We start from the raw sequence: 17,670 nt of genomic DNA on the forward strand, positions 1-17,670 counted from the left end.
TGACATCTTTATGTTAAGACCAATAGAATGGCAAGCAGGTACTTTGGCAAACATTTCTGGCAGTATTCAAATATTGCCTTACCGTAGTCTAAGGTATCTCAAGTCATCCTTAGTGATATCATTAAGGACATCATTTAGTGTGTAATCCTCTTCAGTAAACTGAAAGACAGAGTTGTTCCTAAATTAAGTATTGTTAATACTAGTTTGGTTTCAATGAAATAACATAAAACAGAGTGTTAATTTTTGTTTTTTTACCCTCTCAATGGCATCGGAGTCAGCTCCTTGTTGTCTTAACCAGTCTAGGAGCTCCAGGTCTACATTCTGTACAGCAGCTCCTGGAGGCCTTCGAAATTCTGTAATAATTTAAATATGTAGGTTGACAGGTCAATGACATGTAGAATTGTACAGCTGTATCGGTATTTTCTAGGGCAAAAATAGTTAGCCGCAGCAACCTGATGCTTTCCTCACATAGAGGGTAACCTATGTTTTGTGGACCACAGATTTCCTCTTAGACTATTCCAAGCCCAAAAATACAATAATGCAAAATTATTTAGCAAGTCCCATTTAATAAGCTGATTCAAACAGAGGTTTTGGTAAGCATTTGGAACTGAGTGCATAGCTATCAATAGAAATAAAACCCCTCCTACCTGCAGGCTTGGACTGTAACTGAAGCAGGTGAAACTCTTGGGTTTTCTGCTCTAGAGTTTGCTGTAAGAGGGTTTGATACTCTCTCTCCTTCTGAATCAAGACTTCCAAAAGTCTGTCAAACATGACCAAAGCCAGAGACAGTGAAGTTGAGAATAAAATCTGTATTTGTATTAAATATCCCAAAGAATATCTTGAGTACTTTAAAAAAATAAGAGATGTTAAATACCAGTATTTACCCAAGAGCTATATGTACACATTTCTGAGTTAATTCTCCTTCCAAATGAGTACTTTCTCCTACACAAACAGCCAAACAAAATCCAGTCTAATTCCTAACCCAGAGTTGAAATCCTTTCCTGTAACCATACAAATAGAGTAACTGTAGTCAAATATTCTAGGAACTGTTTTCCTTTTAACTAATTAAGTAATTTTGGTTTGACATTTAGAGTCTCTGAAAACTAGGATAAAAGTGGCTTTGAGAGATTTATCCTGTCTAACAAATGTTTCGTAAGCTCTTCAGTGCAGAGTGTGAGTGGAAAAGGATGTTTCAGGTTGACAAGTGTCAAATAATTTTTTCTCCAATATTACTAAAATTTATAGTTTAGAGAAACAAGAAAGGCTAGGACAAATTTTAATGATGTGCCAAAGCAGCAATGGTCCTCCCACTATTTTAATCTCATGGGGCTTTTTGCTAGGCCTTAGGGGACACCAAAATTATAAACAAGCAAAATCACAATTATTGACTTTACTAATAAAATTAAAACTAAATAGTCAAGCAATAACTGTTACTTCAGTTACAGTCTTTTCATATATGGAGAATAAACAAGATTACACCTTTAAGAGTGGGCCTGCCTCTCATAGGGGAGTTCTTCTCTTGCTAAATTAAGACCAAAGTACATTATTCCCCGAATTAGTATTGAGTCCAGCCTCAATGTAAAACAGCTTCTAGAAGGGCAAACGAACTTTAAGAGTGAATCCTGTTTGCGCATCTATAAATTGTTTTATGATGATATACCAAAGGTAAGTGATCAGAGGCTAAGTCTTATGCAAAGACAGTATTTAAATCAGTTACTCAAAAGAAGCCATTCACGGAGCTGTCCTGAGACAGACAAAATAATCCAGAATCTTAAACCCAAAGTAAATCCCAGTTTTTTGCTGTTTGCCAAAGTTTATGGCTCTGTAGGAATGCATAACAATCTTGTTTTTAACAAGAGAAGCTGTTAATACCCTAAATTACAACTGCAGTCCAATATTCTGAAAGTCACTGCAGGAAAAATTTAAATTCTTTGGCAAATTGCATCTCACTCATGCTGAACTGGAAGGTTGCTGCATCTGAATGCTGTTCTGTGGCTTCTTTTTTGTTAGCTGTCCAATTGATAGCTTGCAGAAGTGTCAAACAGGCTGAGTGTGGGGAGTGTGCTTCTGAGAGTTGCCTGCTGAGGTTGACACACATGAGCATAGGGCTACTGGTTGCTCAGCACAGCAAGATTTTATATTCTTTCCATAGTTTTACTGAAGGAGGAAAACATCCCTCTTTGAGTGGATTAAAAAATTAGCTGCTGTCATCCTTTCACTGACTCAGTGCCTTCATGGATTGGCTATAGCAACATCTTCAGCTCCTGAATATGCACTCTGCTACTGTCTGTGCATCAGGGTGGTAATTTTTCTTCCATTCATTGACTATATTGACTTTAAAGATGCTCTGAGAACTTTCTAACACAGTTGAAACTTTTTTTTTTTTTTAACATATCCCTTGAATTCCTTTGGGGGGTTTAATAATTGAGATTCTACTGCAAATGGGTCCAAATACCCTTTTGTCATATGTAAAGGTCTTACAGCTCAATAGTCTTTTTAAACTTCACCGTCCTGAAAATTAAATAGCCATTCAAGAAGGCACTGGAGAAGTGACTCTTGGTAAGTAATTTGCCCAAGCAGTGCCAGATGACTAGTTCCACACATTAATATAAATAATTCTCTACTAAAGTGACTTCTTACTTTAGTAACCAGTTAAAGTATCAAATGATCTAGCTATAAAATCTATTCACACAACATTTGCACATACATAAGGTGCTTAATCATCACTAAGTATTTGTTGGGGTTTTAAAACAAAGGTGTTTTCATGGGTGAGAAGGCCCATATGTATGGCTCCTGATAACAGTGCAGCCCTGAATATTCCTACAAAAAGTCTTTTGCTTTAGACAAAACTCAGCCTTGTCTCACATACGAGAGAGCTGCACTGGGTCTTTGAACAAACAGTTTTGCTGGTCTACTGGCCCTTTTGATCAAAATGGTCCTTAGATTTAAGATTGACAATTTGCAGTACATGTTCAACTTGCAATTTAAAAACCGCTTACTAAATATTGTATACAAAGAACAAATCAAACTACTGCATTATATATACATTTCATAACAGCATAAGAAAAATATGAAAAGTTAAAGACTGAAATGATAAAAGCTGTATTTCAGAGGCTGTATAAATATACGTGGAAGTTTTGATAGGGGGTGGGGGTTATTTTATGATTATTTTTTTGTACACCCTAGGAGTCTGTGCTGTGGACAAATCAGACGTTCTAGGGCTTTCTTAAAATTCAGTCAAGGCGAAGGCAAGTTTGTAATCACCCAACAGCTCAAGTACTTATTGAGTGACTGTCCACATGCATTCCACTTCTAATGTGCATGCACCTCATAGACAAGAGACTGGAATAGTTTTGAATAGCAGTGTCTGCTGGCACCAAGCCTGTGCCCTGCATGCCCTCTGGCACTCATAAAGGGCAAGGTAGCCGTAACTGCACACTCCCAAAAAAACTGCAAGGCAAAAGCACGGCAGCTCCACACCTCCCCACTCCCCCAACAATCTCTTCTCCCCACCCCTTGGCTACGTCGGAGGCAGGAAGCCGGAGCCAGGCCATGCGTGGCAGCTGCTTCTCTAGCTGGTGTCATGGCGCAGTTAGCAGCAACTGTAGTGTTCCTTCCTCTCCTGCTGATGCCCCAGCTTGAAGCTGCTCCCAGCCCCCTTTGCTCCCACAGAGGCAGCCGGTAAGCGCTGCACCACCCCCATCCCAGACCCAGCGCCATGGCTGGCAAGGCCCTCCACGAACAGGGACTGCAGGGGAGTTCGCCCAGCACACAGCCCTACCACCTCCCTACACCCTGAGCTAACCCTCCGCCCGCATGCAGCCCCTAGCCACCCCTCTTCCTTCACCCCGAGCAACTGCCCTGCCTGCGCACAGCCCCTAGCTGCCCCCCACCCTGCACTCATAGCCACCCGCTCTCTGCACCCTATGCTGTTTTCAAACATTTTGAGCTAAGCCACCCACTTTGGAGTTATAATTTTTGGTTGCACTCCCCCCCCCACCCAGACAGCCAGGTGGCCTGTTGAGGTGAGTCAGGGGGTGGAGGTGGCACTCGTTCCCTGGACCCCCACCATGCAGAGGTGGCTCACATCCTGCTGGCTCTGCCCCCTCATCCCCCGGCCTAATTAGAAGTCAAACTATACCTATGCCCAAAGCCCCTGGCATTTTTATAGCACATCTGGGGGGGGGGGGGGTCAGAAAAAGGTTGAGAACTCCTACACTATGTCATTTATCTTCTAGCTGGTTATAGTTAGTTTAGGCTCATTATTTCTCTGCTCCCAAAAAAGAAAGGGGGATGGCACCTCAACCTCTGACAACTCAAGTTCATCCATTGATTCAAGTTCAGGATGGTAACCCTAGTGTGCATAATCCCCATGCTGGCTCCTCAGGACAAGCTCTTGGCTTGCAAGACCAACAGTCATGGTGCAGCCTACCTGGCTCGCAGAAAAGATGTCAGGTTTCTAATGGGGAAGTCTTATTGCCAAAGGCTCACTACCTTTGGCCTCATGACCGAATGCCTGGCTACACATCTGAGAGGGCATGGAATTAAAGTCGACCCCGGATTGGCTGCTTTGAGGTCAGTCATCGCTGCATGTGAATGATTTGCCACAGCATGCCTCAGCCTCAACAGACCAAAGTCTACTTTCATCCCTGTCAGCATAGAATTCATGGGGGCTGTACTGGACACCTTACTGGCAAAGGCCTATCTGCCCTGGCACAGCTTTCTCGCTTTCACAACCTTGTCAACCAGCATCCATCTCAGCTGACAGCATCGGCCCACAACCTGTTTGATATGCCTCTCATGCCATGTGACACAGTTTGCCAGAGTTTCCCTGCCCTGCATGCAAAGATGCTTGAAATAATCCCCTGGCAGGGTGGTAGCTCAGGGTGTGGGGGGGTGGCAGGGGCTGTGTTTGGGCAGGGCGGTAGCTCAGGGTGCTGGCAGGGGGGTAGCTAGGGGCTGTGTACTGGCAGGATGGTAGCTCAAGTTGCAGAGAGAGGTGTACTGGGGCTGTGTGCTGGCTCAGGGTGCAGGGGGTGGCTGGGGCTGTGTGTGGGCAGGACGGTAGCTCGGTGCAGGCTGAGGGTAGCTAGGGGCTGTGTGCAGGAAGCGGGGTAGCTCAGGCTACAAGCAGGGGGGTAGCTCAGAGTGCAGGGAGAGGGGTACTCGGGGCTGTGTGCTGGCAGGTGGGAGCTGGGGGGGCAGGGGGTGGCTGGGGCTGTGTTGGGCAGGGCGGTAGCTCAGGCTGCAGGCAGGGGGGTAGCTCAGGGTGCAGGGAGAGGGGTACTAGGGGCTGTGTGCTGGGAGGATGCCCCTGTGGTCCCTGTTCCCAGAGGATGGCTTTAACTGCACTCCAGTTTCTTCTGCCTGCCAGGGGCTGAGATACAGAACACGTGTAATGTTTACATCTCTGTACAGTGTGTCATGTTAAAGGTCATGACACGCTGTACAGAGGTCACACTTCCCCAAGGGGTCCTCTCATATGATTGGTTGAAAGACCCTCTACATGTCTCCAGCAGTGTCCTGCTCCACACCTCTCTCCAGCACAACACTAGTGCCAGACTTGTCCATAGTAGAATGGGGACTGCATCTAGGCCATCAGACCCAATGCCTCTGCTGCCCCCAGGAGGCCAATATTCACTTAAATATCCTGGAATTGAGAGCCATGTGGCTAGTGTTCCTGATGCTTCAAGGTGTCACAGTATTATCTGGACAGAACAGTCATTTAAGAATGTTCCTATCATTTTCTCACAGAACGAGGCGGGGTTAACCTATCTCCACCTAAAAACTGTCAAAATGGGTCTCTGACTGCATTAGGGCATGCTATGTGGTGGTACATTGAGGCGCAGTAGGGTACATTTGCACCCATTCCATCAGAGCTTGGGCAGCTTCTGCAACTTCCCTGAAAGGCATCCTAATCATCGAAACCTTCAGCGTAGCTACCTGGAATTCAGTTCACACTGTCACCCCACACTGTTTGCTGGTGGACAGCTCCAGCTCTGACACTCATTTCAGCAGAGCTGTCCTGCAGTCATTATTCCAGTAAACTCAGAGCGTCTGCCTCAAGCAGTAACTCAAGTCCTGGAGAGGCACTGGCAGTGATATCCATGCGGGCAATCACTCGAAGAAGAAAGGTTACTTATCCTACAAAAACTGATTCCTCAGAATGTGTTGTCTGCATGCATTGCATGGCCCACCCTCTTTCCCAGCTACTGTACAAGCCTTGCCCCCACTGGATTCAGCATTAGCGAAGCAACTGGAAAGCAGGGGCAGCTGTCCCAATTCTTTATACACTCCGTTACGAAGCACCAGAGGACACATGCATGGCCTCACTGGACGTTGCTCCTCAAAGAGTCCAATCTACCGCTACACCTGAAGTGGAACAAACATGGACTACACATCTTAAAGAACCACAGCGCTTTACTGTACAAAACCATAGTTATAATGGGGTAAAGAACCGTTCTTTCATTAATAAGAATTTTTACATCAATATTGAGTTTTCTCCGCCATGAAGGACTGTCTTCCCTTTATGTTTGCACAGCACCTACCCTACAAGGCCCCAGTCCTGACTGATTATTTTTATCATGATGGTGCCCAGAGATCCTAAAGTTTTAGTAATTCAACAAATCAGTGCATTCCTTATTTTACTGTGTAGTCCCATATTAAGCCTGTGTTGACAGAGCTGCAGCTTTTACAATATCATCTATTGACAAGAACTCCAGATTTTTCATTACTGGGGCGAAGGGGCTGATGTGAATCCTACTGTATAGGAATATATAAAACCTTCTGAGTGGTCTAATGCAGATTGTGTCTCCAGCACTGGGCATTACATCCTGAGTTCTTAGACCAATAATTGTCTGGAATTTTCTGACATGAAATTTAGACACCTGGTGAATGAGAACTTCTCATTTTAGTTGCCACTACTCCACAACAGTGGTGAGAAAACTGAAGTTCAGCTCACACTGGGAATCCTGTGCTTATATTTAATATCCAGTGTTTGGCACCCTTACTTGAGACCCTTACAAATAAAAAGAGTGTGTCAATGCTTAGTGGGAAGCCAACATTTTTTCAGTGTACTTTCTGTGAATTGAAAGATCCTAAGCTGTGTGGTAAGATTTGGTGAAAGTTATACAAGTGCATATATATATATATATATATATATATATATTGCTGAGTACCTTTCTGAGACCACGAGGTGAAGTGCAAATTCTACTTTGACTAGAGGATACTGTGGTTGGATGAACATATGCCTATGAATAAACATTCTTTTTTGAGTGTGTTGTTTATTCTTGAAGGTTTTCTGAAGACCACATGAAAAAAAAGCATAGTTCTACAAGAGAAGTTACCTGTTTGTCTCTTGTTTAAGTTTGGCTAGCTGAAGATTAAGATGTTGCTGCTGTGATTCATGTGACACCACAGAACTGAGTGTGCTCACTCCAGATGTGACAACTGGCTCCTCATTTCCATTTTGTTCCACTGGGAGGCAATCATCTTCTACTTCATCGGCATCTCTTTCCACTCCTTCAGTCTCTGAAGCTGGCTCAAAGTGAGCTTGAAGCTCTGCACAAATCAATGAAGAAGTCAATTTAATACCACATACCCGTGCTTTTTGGGGGGCAGTTAATGTGGGAAAACCACAGGAAAGCAACACTTTTTCTGGACATCTTATGGGTGGCATATTTCCTCTTTAACTGAAAAAAGCTGAGTAAAATAGTGATGAGATTTTATCCTGATGTTTTCCACATGGTATGTACTTTCCTACGGTGTTTAATAAGGGAGATACCAGTAGCTAGGAGTGAAATGTAACATTGGCAAATATTAACACATGATAGCATTAGTCTCTTACATTAATGGAACCACAGACTTTGTGGCACCATTTCCAAACAACAGCAATGGCAGTATTAGTGCATTCAAGCGTGGATAGGTCCCTGTTTGTATGGCGTTCACAATCTTACTTGTCTATAAAATCACAGGTGCACTGGTGATGTAGCAGAAGTAATAAATAGCATGGACAGGCAGTAAAGACTCAGGATTCTGTTTACATAATGGGGGAACAGAGTTGCTTTTAGAGGAAGAAGAATTCCAGAAAAGTCTGGTTACTTACTTTGTGCACTAACTGGCATTCTTCAAGATGTTCTGTTCCTATCTGTTTTCCTTCTGAACTGCACATGTGATCCACATGCCTGAGACTGGAAAATTTTCACTAGCAGTGTCCATTGGCTCATGCCTTCACCCTTCTCCTTCTGCTCCAAACCAAGGGTACAAGGGGTGATGTGGACTGACTGCCACTCCAGTTCCTTATCCACAGCAAATAACCTCAGGAGAAGGATCTGAAGCAGAGGTGGGCAGTGGAATACACACAGGGACACATCTCAAAGAACTCCAGTTGCTGTACAAGGTAAGCAACCAGACTTTCTTCTTTGAATGATGGTCCCTATGTGTATTCCGTTCGAGGCGACTCACAAGCTGTACCCATTGAGGAGGAGGGTGTGAGGAACCCTGCTGTATCACAGACTGAAGGATACATCTGTAGAAGCTTGTACCAGGGCAAAGTGTCTCAAAAGGTATGCACAGAGCCCCATGCTGCTGCTCTGCAGATCTCTAGAAGAGGGCCATCTCTACATGAAGTTACAGATGTACACTGGACCCTGGTCAGGCATGCTCTCACATGTTGTGGGGAAGCGGTTTCTATCAACTCACAGCGATGCAGCCCATAATCCATTTAGGAAGTCTCTGTGAGGAGATCACCAAATGTATGAGGGGAGAAGCAAAGGAGACAAATAGTTTAGGAGATTTCCTGAAAGTAAAAGGAAATCTGTAGGTAAAAGGTCAAGACTCAATGGACACTGTCCTCTCTGGTGGCATGGGGCTCTGGATAGAAGACAGGTAAGTAGATGACCTGAGTCAGATGGAATTATGAGATTACTTTTGGATTAAATTTAGAATGTAACCTCAGGGAAACTTTATCCTTATGGAAGGACATATAAGGTGGGTCAACCGCAAGGGCCCTCAGCTCACCTACTCTTCTGGCTGAGGTGGCCAACCAGATAGGCAACCTTCATAGACAGAGGAGTGACGGAACATGAGGCTAAAGGTTCGAAGGGAGAATTTGTTAATGCTGACTGGACTAGATTGAGGTCCCATGTCAGAGTAGATTTCAGTACTGGGGGAAAGGATCTGACAAGTCCCTTCAGAGACCTGACTATAGTCAGGTGGGTGAAGACTGAGTATTTGTCCATTGGAGGATGAAAGGCACTAATGGGCACCAAGTGCACTAGAGAACTCTGATATTTTCAGGAAGAGGTCGGTCGGTCATAATTGTAGGGAGTCTTGAAATTGATGCCATAAGGAGAATTTCTTCCATTTTGCTGCTTAGCATTTTCTGTTATTGCTGAGGATGGACTGTACAATCTCCAAGCATGCTCTCAGTTCATCATCCATCCAAATATCAGCGAAGGGAATGTCGCTTGAGTCCTTAAGGGTATATAATGGTTAGTCCGTCTTCTCAATGAGTAGGTTATTTCCCTTGAAGGGCAGATCTTCCAAGGTTGATTGGGCTTCTTTTGGAAATCTGGAGGATTGGAGTCACAAAGCCCATCTCATGACTACAGATGGTGCCATTGAGTGGGAGGCTGTATTTGCTGCCTCTACCAAAGCTTGGAGGGCAATTTACCTTCTTTTATGATCGTATGGAATTCAAGTCTGTGTTCTTGAGGCAGCCTGTTGACAAATTTAGAGAACGGATTATAATTTATAAACTCATACTTTGTCATTAAAGCCTAATAGTTTGCTATGCAGAACTGTAAACTTGTGGAAGGGAAGTTCTTTCTCCCAAAGAAGTCTAGACATTTGGCCTCCTTATTGTGGGTGTAGATCTGGGTTGATATTGCTTGTTCCTTTCAGTGACAGCTTGTACCACTAGAAGTTCAGAGTGGGATGCAAGAATAAGTATTCTGCTGCTTTAGATGGTATAAAATATTTCTATGTTTTTTTCAGAGTGGGAATACAGATGGCTGGAATATGCCAGACCATCTTGGCTAGTCCCTAATATAGCCTCATTGATTGGCAGTGCCACCTTACTAAGATCTGAACTTTGAAGGATATCCAAGTAATTTATGAGGGATAGCCTATGCTTCTTCCAGGGGGATATGAAGCATGTCTGCAGTTCTCCGTAGGAGATCTTGAAATTGCCTATAGCCATGAAGCGGTGAGGCTGGTGTGACTGCCTCATCTAGTGAGAACAATTATATCCCCACAGTGGCTAGTTGCTCTGCCTTGTTGAGCTTCTCTTGTTTCTCTTCCTCAGAGCATTCCTGAGTGGGTTGGGGTTCTTCCCAATGCAGGGGTACATGCCTCAACTTGCATTCTTGTCTGTCTGTATTCAGTATGTCCCATATAGGGTTCCCTGGGACCCCAATAAAGCCATTGAGAGAGTTCATAGGGATAATGGGGTGGTCTCCAGGGAGAAGGGTATTACTGGTCCCAAGCCAGGTCCTGTGGGAGTGAGAAGGTGCCCATGAGATTTTAGAGTCTCTGCTGGAGCTGACTTCCTGTCTTGATAAGACTGGTAAGCTCTCTCCAATGATCCCAGGATTGTTGGAGGAGCACAAGGCCTCTGTGTCCATGGGCAGGGCTGTTAGAACCAGTGATGGTCTTACTATGCTTCCACTGGTAGATGGTACCAATGAGTGACGAAACAATGGTGTGAGGACAGAGTCAGTGATTCTGGGTCTGCAGGCTGTAAGATCCTCCAGAATAGCATATCTGATCACTGATGCTAGTGGGCTTCTGTCTCTTGGTGTCACTGGCAGTGCCAGTTTTGAGCAGACAGTGGTTCTCAGTACCAATGAATCCTTCTCCATGCAAGTCAGCATTTGTGTAGGAGTTGTCCATTCACTCCTTTCGCTCGTTGGTACACAGAACGGTTCTGCTCCTTCAGTGGTTGATGGTCTCGGGGCACTTTTGCCTCTCGGGGCCATGGAGCTGGTACTGTGCTCCTTTGGTCCTCCTGACACACCTGTACTGGGGTGCAGAGTGTCACTCAACATAGAGTGCATTGGCGAAGAAGTCCTCTCCTTAGAGGGGGATTTCTCACATACATCTTGTGAGAGTGTTTACTCTTACCCTTCTCATGTCTGTCCTGTTTGCTAGAGTCCTTACTTCTGTTCCCAGTGTGGACACAAACATGCTCTAAGACTGCTTCTCGGTGCCTCTGCCCAGTGTACGTGAGGTCTGATGGGCCATGGTTGGACTGTGGCCTTCCTGAGCGATCCATCAGCAATGTTTGAAGTCAGAACTCTCAGGATTGGTGGGTCGAGTGAGGGAAGGACTGACAGATCTTTCACGTCCCCTCCAAGTGTGATTCCCTGAGGCAATACAGACAAGTGTTGTGGTTGTTGCTGATCAGGAAGGCCCGGGGCAAAACCATAGAGATCTTGAAGCCTGGCATCTTGGACATGCTAGGAATCCCCTACATGGCTGTGTGAAGTGCAGCGGTACCCTCACACAATGGCTCCTAAAACTAACTAGCTCTGGAGGAACTTATATAATAACAAACCATTTACAACTTTTTACACATAAACAAAGAACACTAGCTAAAGCTGTGGACAATGGAGGACCCCGTCTCAGCCCACAGGTGATAGAATGGAACTAGAGAGGCAGTTGGTCTGCACCGGCCCTTATACCGTCGGTTGAGGCACCAGGAGAAGAAGGCCACAGGCACAGACCAACGGACACTAAAATGAAAAGTCTTCCAGTCTCAGGGGTATGGAGTGCAGGTGCACCTCAAATGGAATACACACGGAGACCATCCAATGAAGCACTTCCCCATCAGTTTAAGAGTAAATTATGGCCTAATTCCAAAAGCCTTTAGAATTAGGTTTCCCCAGTTATAAAACTACCAGATATAAAGGAGTAAATCCATTTTACTCTGTGCGGTCTAGTTCATTGGTTATTTGAAAAAAATGTTGTCCCTGTCCACAGCACCGTCCTGCCCCAGCTGAAGAGAAATCACTCAAGCCCATATTTCCCCCCTACTCACAAACTTCAGAAATGAGATGGATCAATCAGCTGAAAAGAACGTGAAACCATTTATGATGCATTTTGGAAGTGTTTCATTTAGAAACTAGTACTGATGTGTTTTGATTTACCTGGAATAAGAATAGTTACTGCTGCTTGGACTGCACGGCGAATTATGTTATCCATTGCAAACATCCAATGAGGCCTAATTAAATGATTCCTTAATACTTTGTTCACCTACAAGTATAGAAATAAGCAAAAGCATCAGTGAAGGACCTAGTCACCACAGACAAAACTTTGTTTTGTAAAGATTCAGATAAAGCTCTGTAAATTAATGGGAATCTGTATAGAATAAGTCAGCACAATCCTTTCCTCTTGAGACTAAAATTATTAGCTGCTGAGTTCAGACTTCACCAGCTCATGAACAACAACTTCCAAATCTCCCATATGCTAATAAAATGCAGTGCTCTAAGCAGCGACTAAGATATCTCAGCATTGCAGCCATACTAAATAAAATTAAAATTATGCAAGACTAAGGATACACTACATATATATAACATGAGTTTCTTGAACTCTCTTCAATTTAGCTTAGAATAACTAGACTGAGAAATGCAATGGAGGGGTTCACAGATGAAGGGATACTGACAAAAAAACCTTATTTATCCTTGACAGAAGAGGATTAACAGGAGATGTGATAAAACAAGAACCAGGGCACAAAGGGTATATACTCAGTGCATAAGAAGAATTTGAAGAATTTTTTACAGCAAAATTGGTGAATGGGCTTCCATGTGAGATAGTGGAGCCAAGCAGTCATGTATTTAAATAAAATAAAAATAAAATAAAAATAATTACATGGAATGTATACGTCAAAGGATCCTCTGTCTGGAGGAGTCAACCAACCTTATTGGCATCCCAAGGAAGTTGTTCACTGATAACAGCACAATGCTGCTGTTGTCTCTACATGTGCAGCACCAGCTCCCACTGAAGCCAGTAGAAATTCTGTACATGGAGGTGCTGAAGGATCTGGCTCTAAGCTGTCTCCCCGCCCACAGACTAGCAAAAATATAAACCTTTTGATATTTTGGGGAAAAAAAAGAAAAACGAAAAAAACACACAAAAACAGGACAATGGGGGGCAGTGGGATGTATGGGAGTGGCCTCTGGGACAGGAGAGATCGTAGGGAAAGTGATGCTCTTCGGATTTGACATCTTGGATCAAGCCCTTACAAAAGCCTGTCACAGTTGCCAAATTCATTCCTGAACTACATGGCCTGATACAATTATCATGGCACAGGACAACAAAAAAGATGGGATTGTAGGGAGATACTGGAGTTCAGCAGAGCCCCATTTATCTGACCTTCCATTATCCAGCTCTCCGAGTTAACCAAATAACCAACGCACACAGGTCCAGAAGCAGGTGATCTCTCCTGTGGCCACCAGATGGCGCTGCAGCCTCGAACGTTCCCATTCTCTGGATTATCTGAATTTCTGATTATCCAGTCCAGTCCCAATTAGATCGGATAAACAGGGTGCTGCTGTATAAGTGAGGATGGGGCAGCAACAGCGAGCTGGGATGAGTAGGGCCCTAGTGGGGGGTCACTAGTGATGTATCAGGTGCCTGCTGGGATGAGGCTTGTGTGCAAGGATCCTGGGATCACCCACAGGGTGCCAAGACATAGTATGGGGAGAGCCCTTCAAGCACCAATGGCCTCGGCTCACTCATGCACCAGGCAATAGTGCTTGGGGAGCCCAGGTGTTTCTGCACTGAGACTTCTATGCACCTAGAGCTCTGCATAGTGCTCAGTATGCCAGGTAGCAATGACTGCTGCATCAAGAGAGACCATTTAGCATTGATGACTCAGCACAGAAGCCCTAGCCCTAGCTTGTCCATACAGCTGTGTTCTGTGCTAACCAGGTCTTCTCCAAACAGACCTTTTCCCCTGACCCTCAATAGCATCGAGCACACATCGCTTCTCACCTCCCAGCTCATCACATCCCAGTCACCTCTCTCACTTACCCAACATATCCCACCAGTTCCTGACACATCACGCAGAAGGGCCAAGAGGAGCTATAGGAGTGAATGGCTGTGCGGAGGGGAATAAGCAGGGATGGGGAGCAGGGAAAGCAGAGGGAAGTAGCAGGGGTTCAGCCAGGAAGGCCCTGGGAATAGGAAAAGAAGTACAGGGATTTGGTTTATCAGAGTGGAATGCCACTCCCTTCTGCTTCTAGACAAATGGAGGACTTACTGCATCCTGAAATCCAAACAGCACCAGGTGAATCTGATTGATGGAAGTGCTGTCAAAGTCCAAATCCACTTTCAGCTTGGATATAGTGGATGCCATCACTCTGTGTTCGGGAGAGCGTATGAAGTCCCTTAAAATCCCAATTATCTGCTTGATGTGGGTGACTGAAAGTTGCAGTTCTTCAGAATTCTGGAGAAAAGGTATTCAGTGCACGATATCAAGACTCACACAAGGAAACAATAAATCCCCTGTACTTATGAACCTAATGATTTAGCAATGCTAACATTACAGGGTTACAGTTTATATTTGATGTGGCTGTTTCTCACACAACCACACAAAAGTGACAGAAATTTAATCACACATCTGCAAGTCCTACTAAACTTGTATTTATTCTCTGCCCTTGTCAAACCTTAAGAATTATATTTATTGTAACTTAATATTTACTTTGTGAAAACAAAACCAAGGGCTGCAATGACTGTCCTTGAAATGAAGAGTGTGGATACTTGACTGTTTAGTCAGTGCCCTTTATATTTGCTTCTCTGTATGTAAATAGAGAGGATGACAAACACATGAAAGTCCAGTCACAATATGGATTCTCTCAGTTTATCATGTTAGTAGATGTGTAACTAGTGTAGAATTTACAGTTAGTGACTTCTTGTGACAAATTAAAGACCTAATAAGTTTGTTAAATACAGAAAGAATTTGTCGTAACTCATAGCATGAAAATCACTGTGTCAGAAGCAGTCACTGGCACTGATTATTTTAAGCCCTAAAATATATTTTTGCTTTGTTTCTATTCCAATAGGCTTCTCATGTAATTCTACCAATTCACTGCAACTGCACCAGTCAATATTGTACTGCATGATTAAGTTGGCTGTTAAGGCAGGATACAGATAATGAGCTAAATTCAGCCACAGTGCAATAGAGTTCCACCTGCTTACATTAGGGCTGAACTTGGCTCAACATGTCTGACCAAGTCACTGTTCTCATGTCAACTATGTTTAGTACTATAGAGGAGGCCTGGGCACTGCACCCTCTCTAGAAAGGATGCAGTGCACTGGCATGACACCACTCAGCATTTTACCTGGACTCACTCTGTGCTTCTCTAATAGAATTTAGATTGTTTTGTATCAGAGAAAATGTAGATGAATAAGAAGAGCTGCATTGACCAGTGAAATGAAGATGGTAGTTTTCAAACATGCCATGCACTTTCAGGATCCAATAGAAAGGAGAACTTTAAACCAATTAATTCACCATCATTTCTGGGTGGGAGAGGTTTAGAGACGTCAAAAACGCACACGAGAAACAAACATACATTTTCATATCTATCTGATTATGACAATTTTACTTCTGTTCTCTTGCTTGCAGATTAATTGCACTGATACAGAATACAGTAAGTATGTAAAGAACCCACTTGCTGATTATGTTAGGAGCTCTTCAACATATTCAGAGCATTTTCAGCAAAAATTTAACTTGAAAATAACCCAAAAAAGCCCCAAAAATGTCTATAATTTTTTTAAAATCAGAATTGGTTTGGTTTTTTATCCAGCTCTAATTAATTTACACTTCTGCAACCACACAAGCTCTCATATTACTGGAGAATTTCCCCACTAAAAGAAAATTCCTGCCCCTATCTCTGTAGGTGTGGAAGTCCTCAAACACAACCGGACTGTTGCAGTTCTCTTGGAACCCTCCTTGACTCAGCACACTTAGGGCTGGCTCCAGGCTTTTTTGCTCTGCAAGCCAGAAATGTGGGGAGGGAATGTGAGGAGGGGGAGGTGAAGGTGGAACTACCTGTACAGCTAGTGTTCTTCATTGAGCAGGGGCACAACACAGTGACTTCCCATTCACAATGGGTAGGTCTACACTGCAATTAAAAACCTGCAGCTGGCCCATGCCAGCTGACTCAAGTTTGGGCTAAGGGGCTGTTTAATTGCAGTGTAGATGTTTGGTCTCAGGCTGCAGCCTGAGCTCTGGGATCCCCCTCAGACCAAGGCCCTTTCCCCAAGGCAGCTGGCACAGGCCAGCTGCGGGTTTGTATTTGCAGTGTAGATATACTCAGTGTGGCCCAAGGAACGGACTCTTTTCCTCCTACACCTGCAGAGATCACCAGCTCACACAGCCTGGCTATTCAGGAAGGTTTTCCCCCTGAGAGAAAGACATTTTTACCTTTGGTTGTTCAAGTACTTCCCTATACACTTGGTTAGCTGGGGTTTATATGTTGATGATTCAAAAGGTGGTGCTCTTCCCTTTGGTTGAACACTGAACCAACACTCCAGTACAATGTATACCGTCCTTTGCGCTTCTCATACAAGTAAGGTCATAACCCCCAGTTTCCTGGCCAGTTTCCAGTTTGGATAATTAAATTCTGCCTGCCTAAGTTCCTCTTGTATTTAAATGGATAAAGTAATTGTCATGGAAATCACTTCTGACACCATGTCATGTACTCCTTGTACATAATAGGTTTCAGACTGCTACTAGCAAGTCAGGGTCCTGTACCAGATATGGACTGGCTACAGAGTTTCCATCACAGAGAGAGTACAAGAGAGGTGCACTCTAGAAGATCCTTAAATGCACTGTGACCTATAGCTGTTACACACTGAAGTAAGGTATGTGACACATGCTGTAATACAGCTTAGCATTCCATTACAGAAACTTCTTCCAGTAGGAAGACAATAAAGGAACAGAAAGTTAAAAAAATCAGATGCGACTGTGAGTTGCTGTGAATGGTAAAATCTACAAGTACCCTCTCTCATCTGTCATAAAAAGAGGAATACTACATACTACTGGATTTTTAATTTTCCTTTTTAAACACAAAAAGAAGTATTAAAATATTACCTGTGCGAGACACTCCTGTAAGTTTGAAGCAACTTTATTTTGTTCCTCTTTAAGAATTTTATAGAGAATTGCCCGGCGTTCACTGTCCTTCCTTAGCAGAAAGAGACCAGAATCTCTATCCTCAAGGGAAGGAGAAGCACTCCGATCCTCTAAGGCAGAATTCTCATCAGGAACACTGGATCAGAGACAAGAGAAAATGTAGAAAACACAACTAAGCATTAGAAATAACAAATCACAGTCGGGAGTGGGTAGGGATATTTACATAGATAAATAAATAATAATTAGTACTAATCTCATCTTATTTCATTGTCACTGCAATTTTCATTTCAGAATCATTACTAAAGACAGTTCAGATCCTCAGCTGGTATAATTCATCTAACTCCCCTGAAGTCAATGGAACGACACCAGTTTACTTCAGCTTAGTCTGGCCCTGTTTGTGCACCAAGTCAATCAATAACAAGAAGTGAAAATAACGCAGAATGAGCATAACAATGAATTTCATTCTGAGCACACGTTGCAACAAATGTATCTGAAGGTGAGATGTTTCATGTTCTCCTCTGATCAGGAAACTA

The 17,670-nt window shown here is 43.7% G+C and overlaps 1 protein-coding gene and 1 long non-coding RNA gene across 2 annotated transcripts in view; one reads left to right on the forward strand and one right to left on the reverse strand.

Annotated features, from left to right (window-relative positions):
- The window catches only part of MAP3K15 (mitogen-activated protein kinase kinase kinase 15), a 160,210-nt gene that overhangs the window by 1,232 nt on the left and 141,308 nt on the right, over positions 1–17,670 (reverse strand). Inside the window, 7 exon segments of the mRNA XM_039529058.1 lie at positions 83–159; positions 256–353; positions 648–760; positions 7,347–7,560; positions 12,150–12,255; positions 14,264–14,449; positions 17,099–17,273. Coding sequence (XP_039384992.1) covers positions 83–159; positions 256–353; positions 648–760; positions 7,347–7,560; positions 12,150–12,255; positions 14,264–14,449; positions 17,099–17,273 — 969 coding nt within the window.
- On the forward strand, positions 11,748–17,626 carry LOC120400531. The gene is made up of 3 exons (XR_005595885.1): positions 11,748–11,840; positions 16,724–16,869; positions 17,429–17,626. It is a non-coding gene; the product is annotated as an uncharacterized LOC120400531 (long non-coding RNA).

This window comes from Mauremys reevesii, linkage group 1 (assembly GCF_016161935.1).
Source record: "Mauremys reevesii isolate NIE-2019 linkage group 1, ASM1616193v1, whole genome shotgun sequence".
In the NCBI taxonomy this organism is placed as follows: Eukaryota; Metazoa; Chordata; order Testudines; family Geoemydidae; genus Mauremys; species Mauremys reevesii.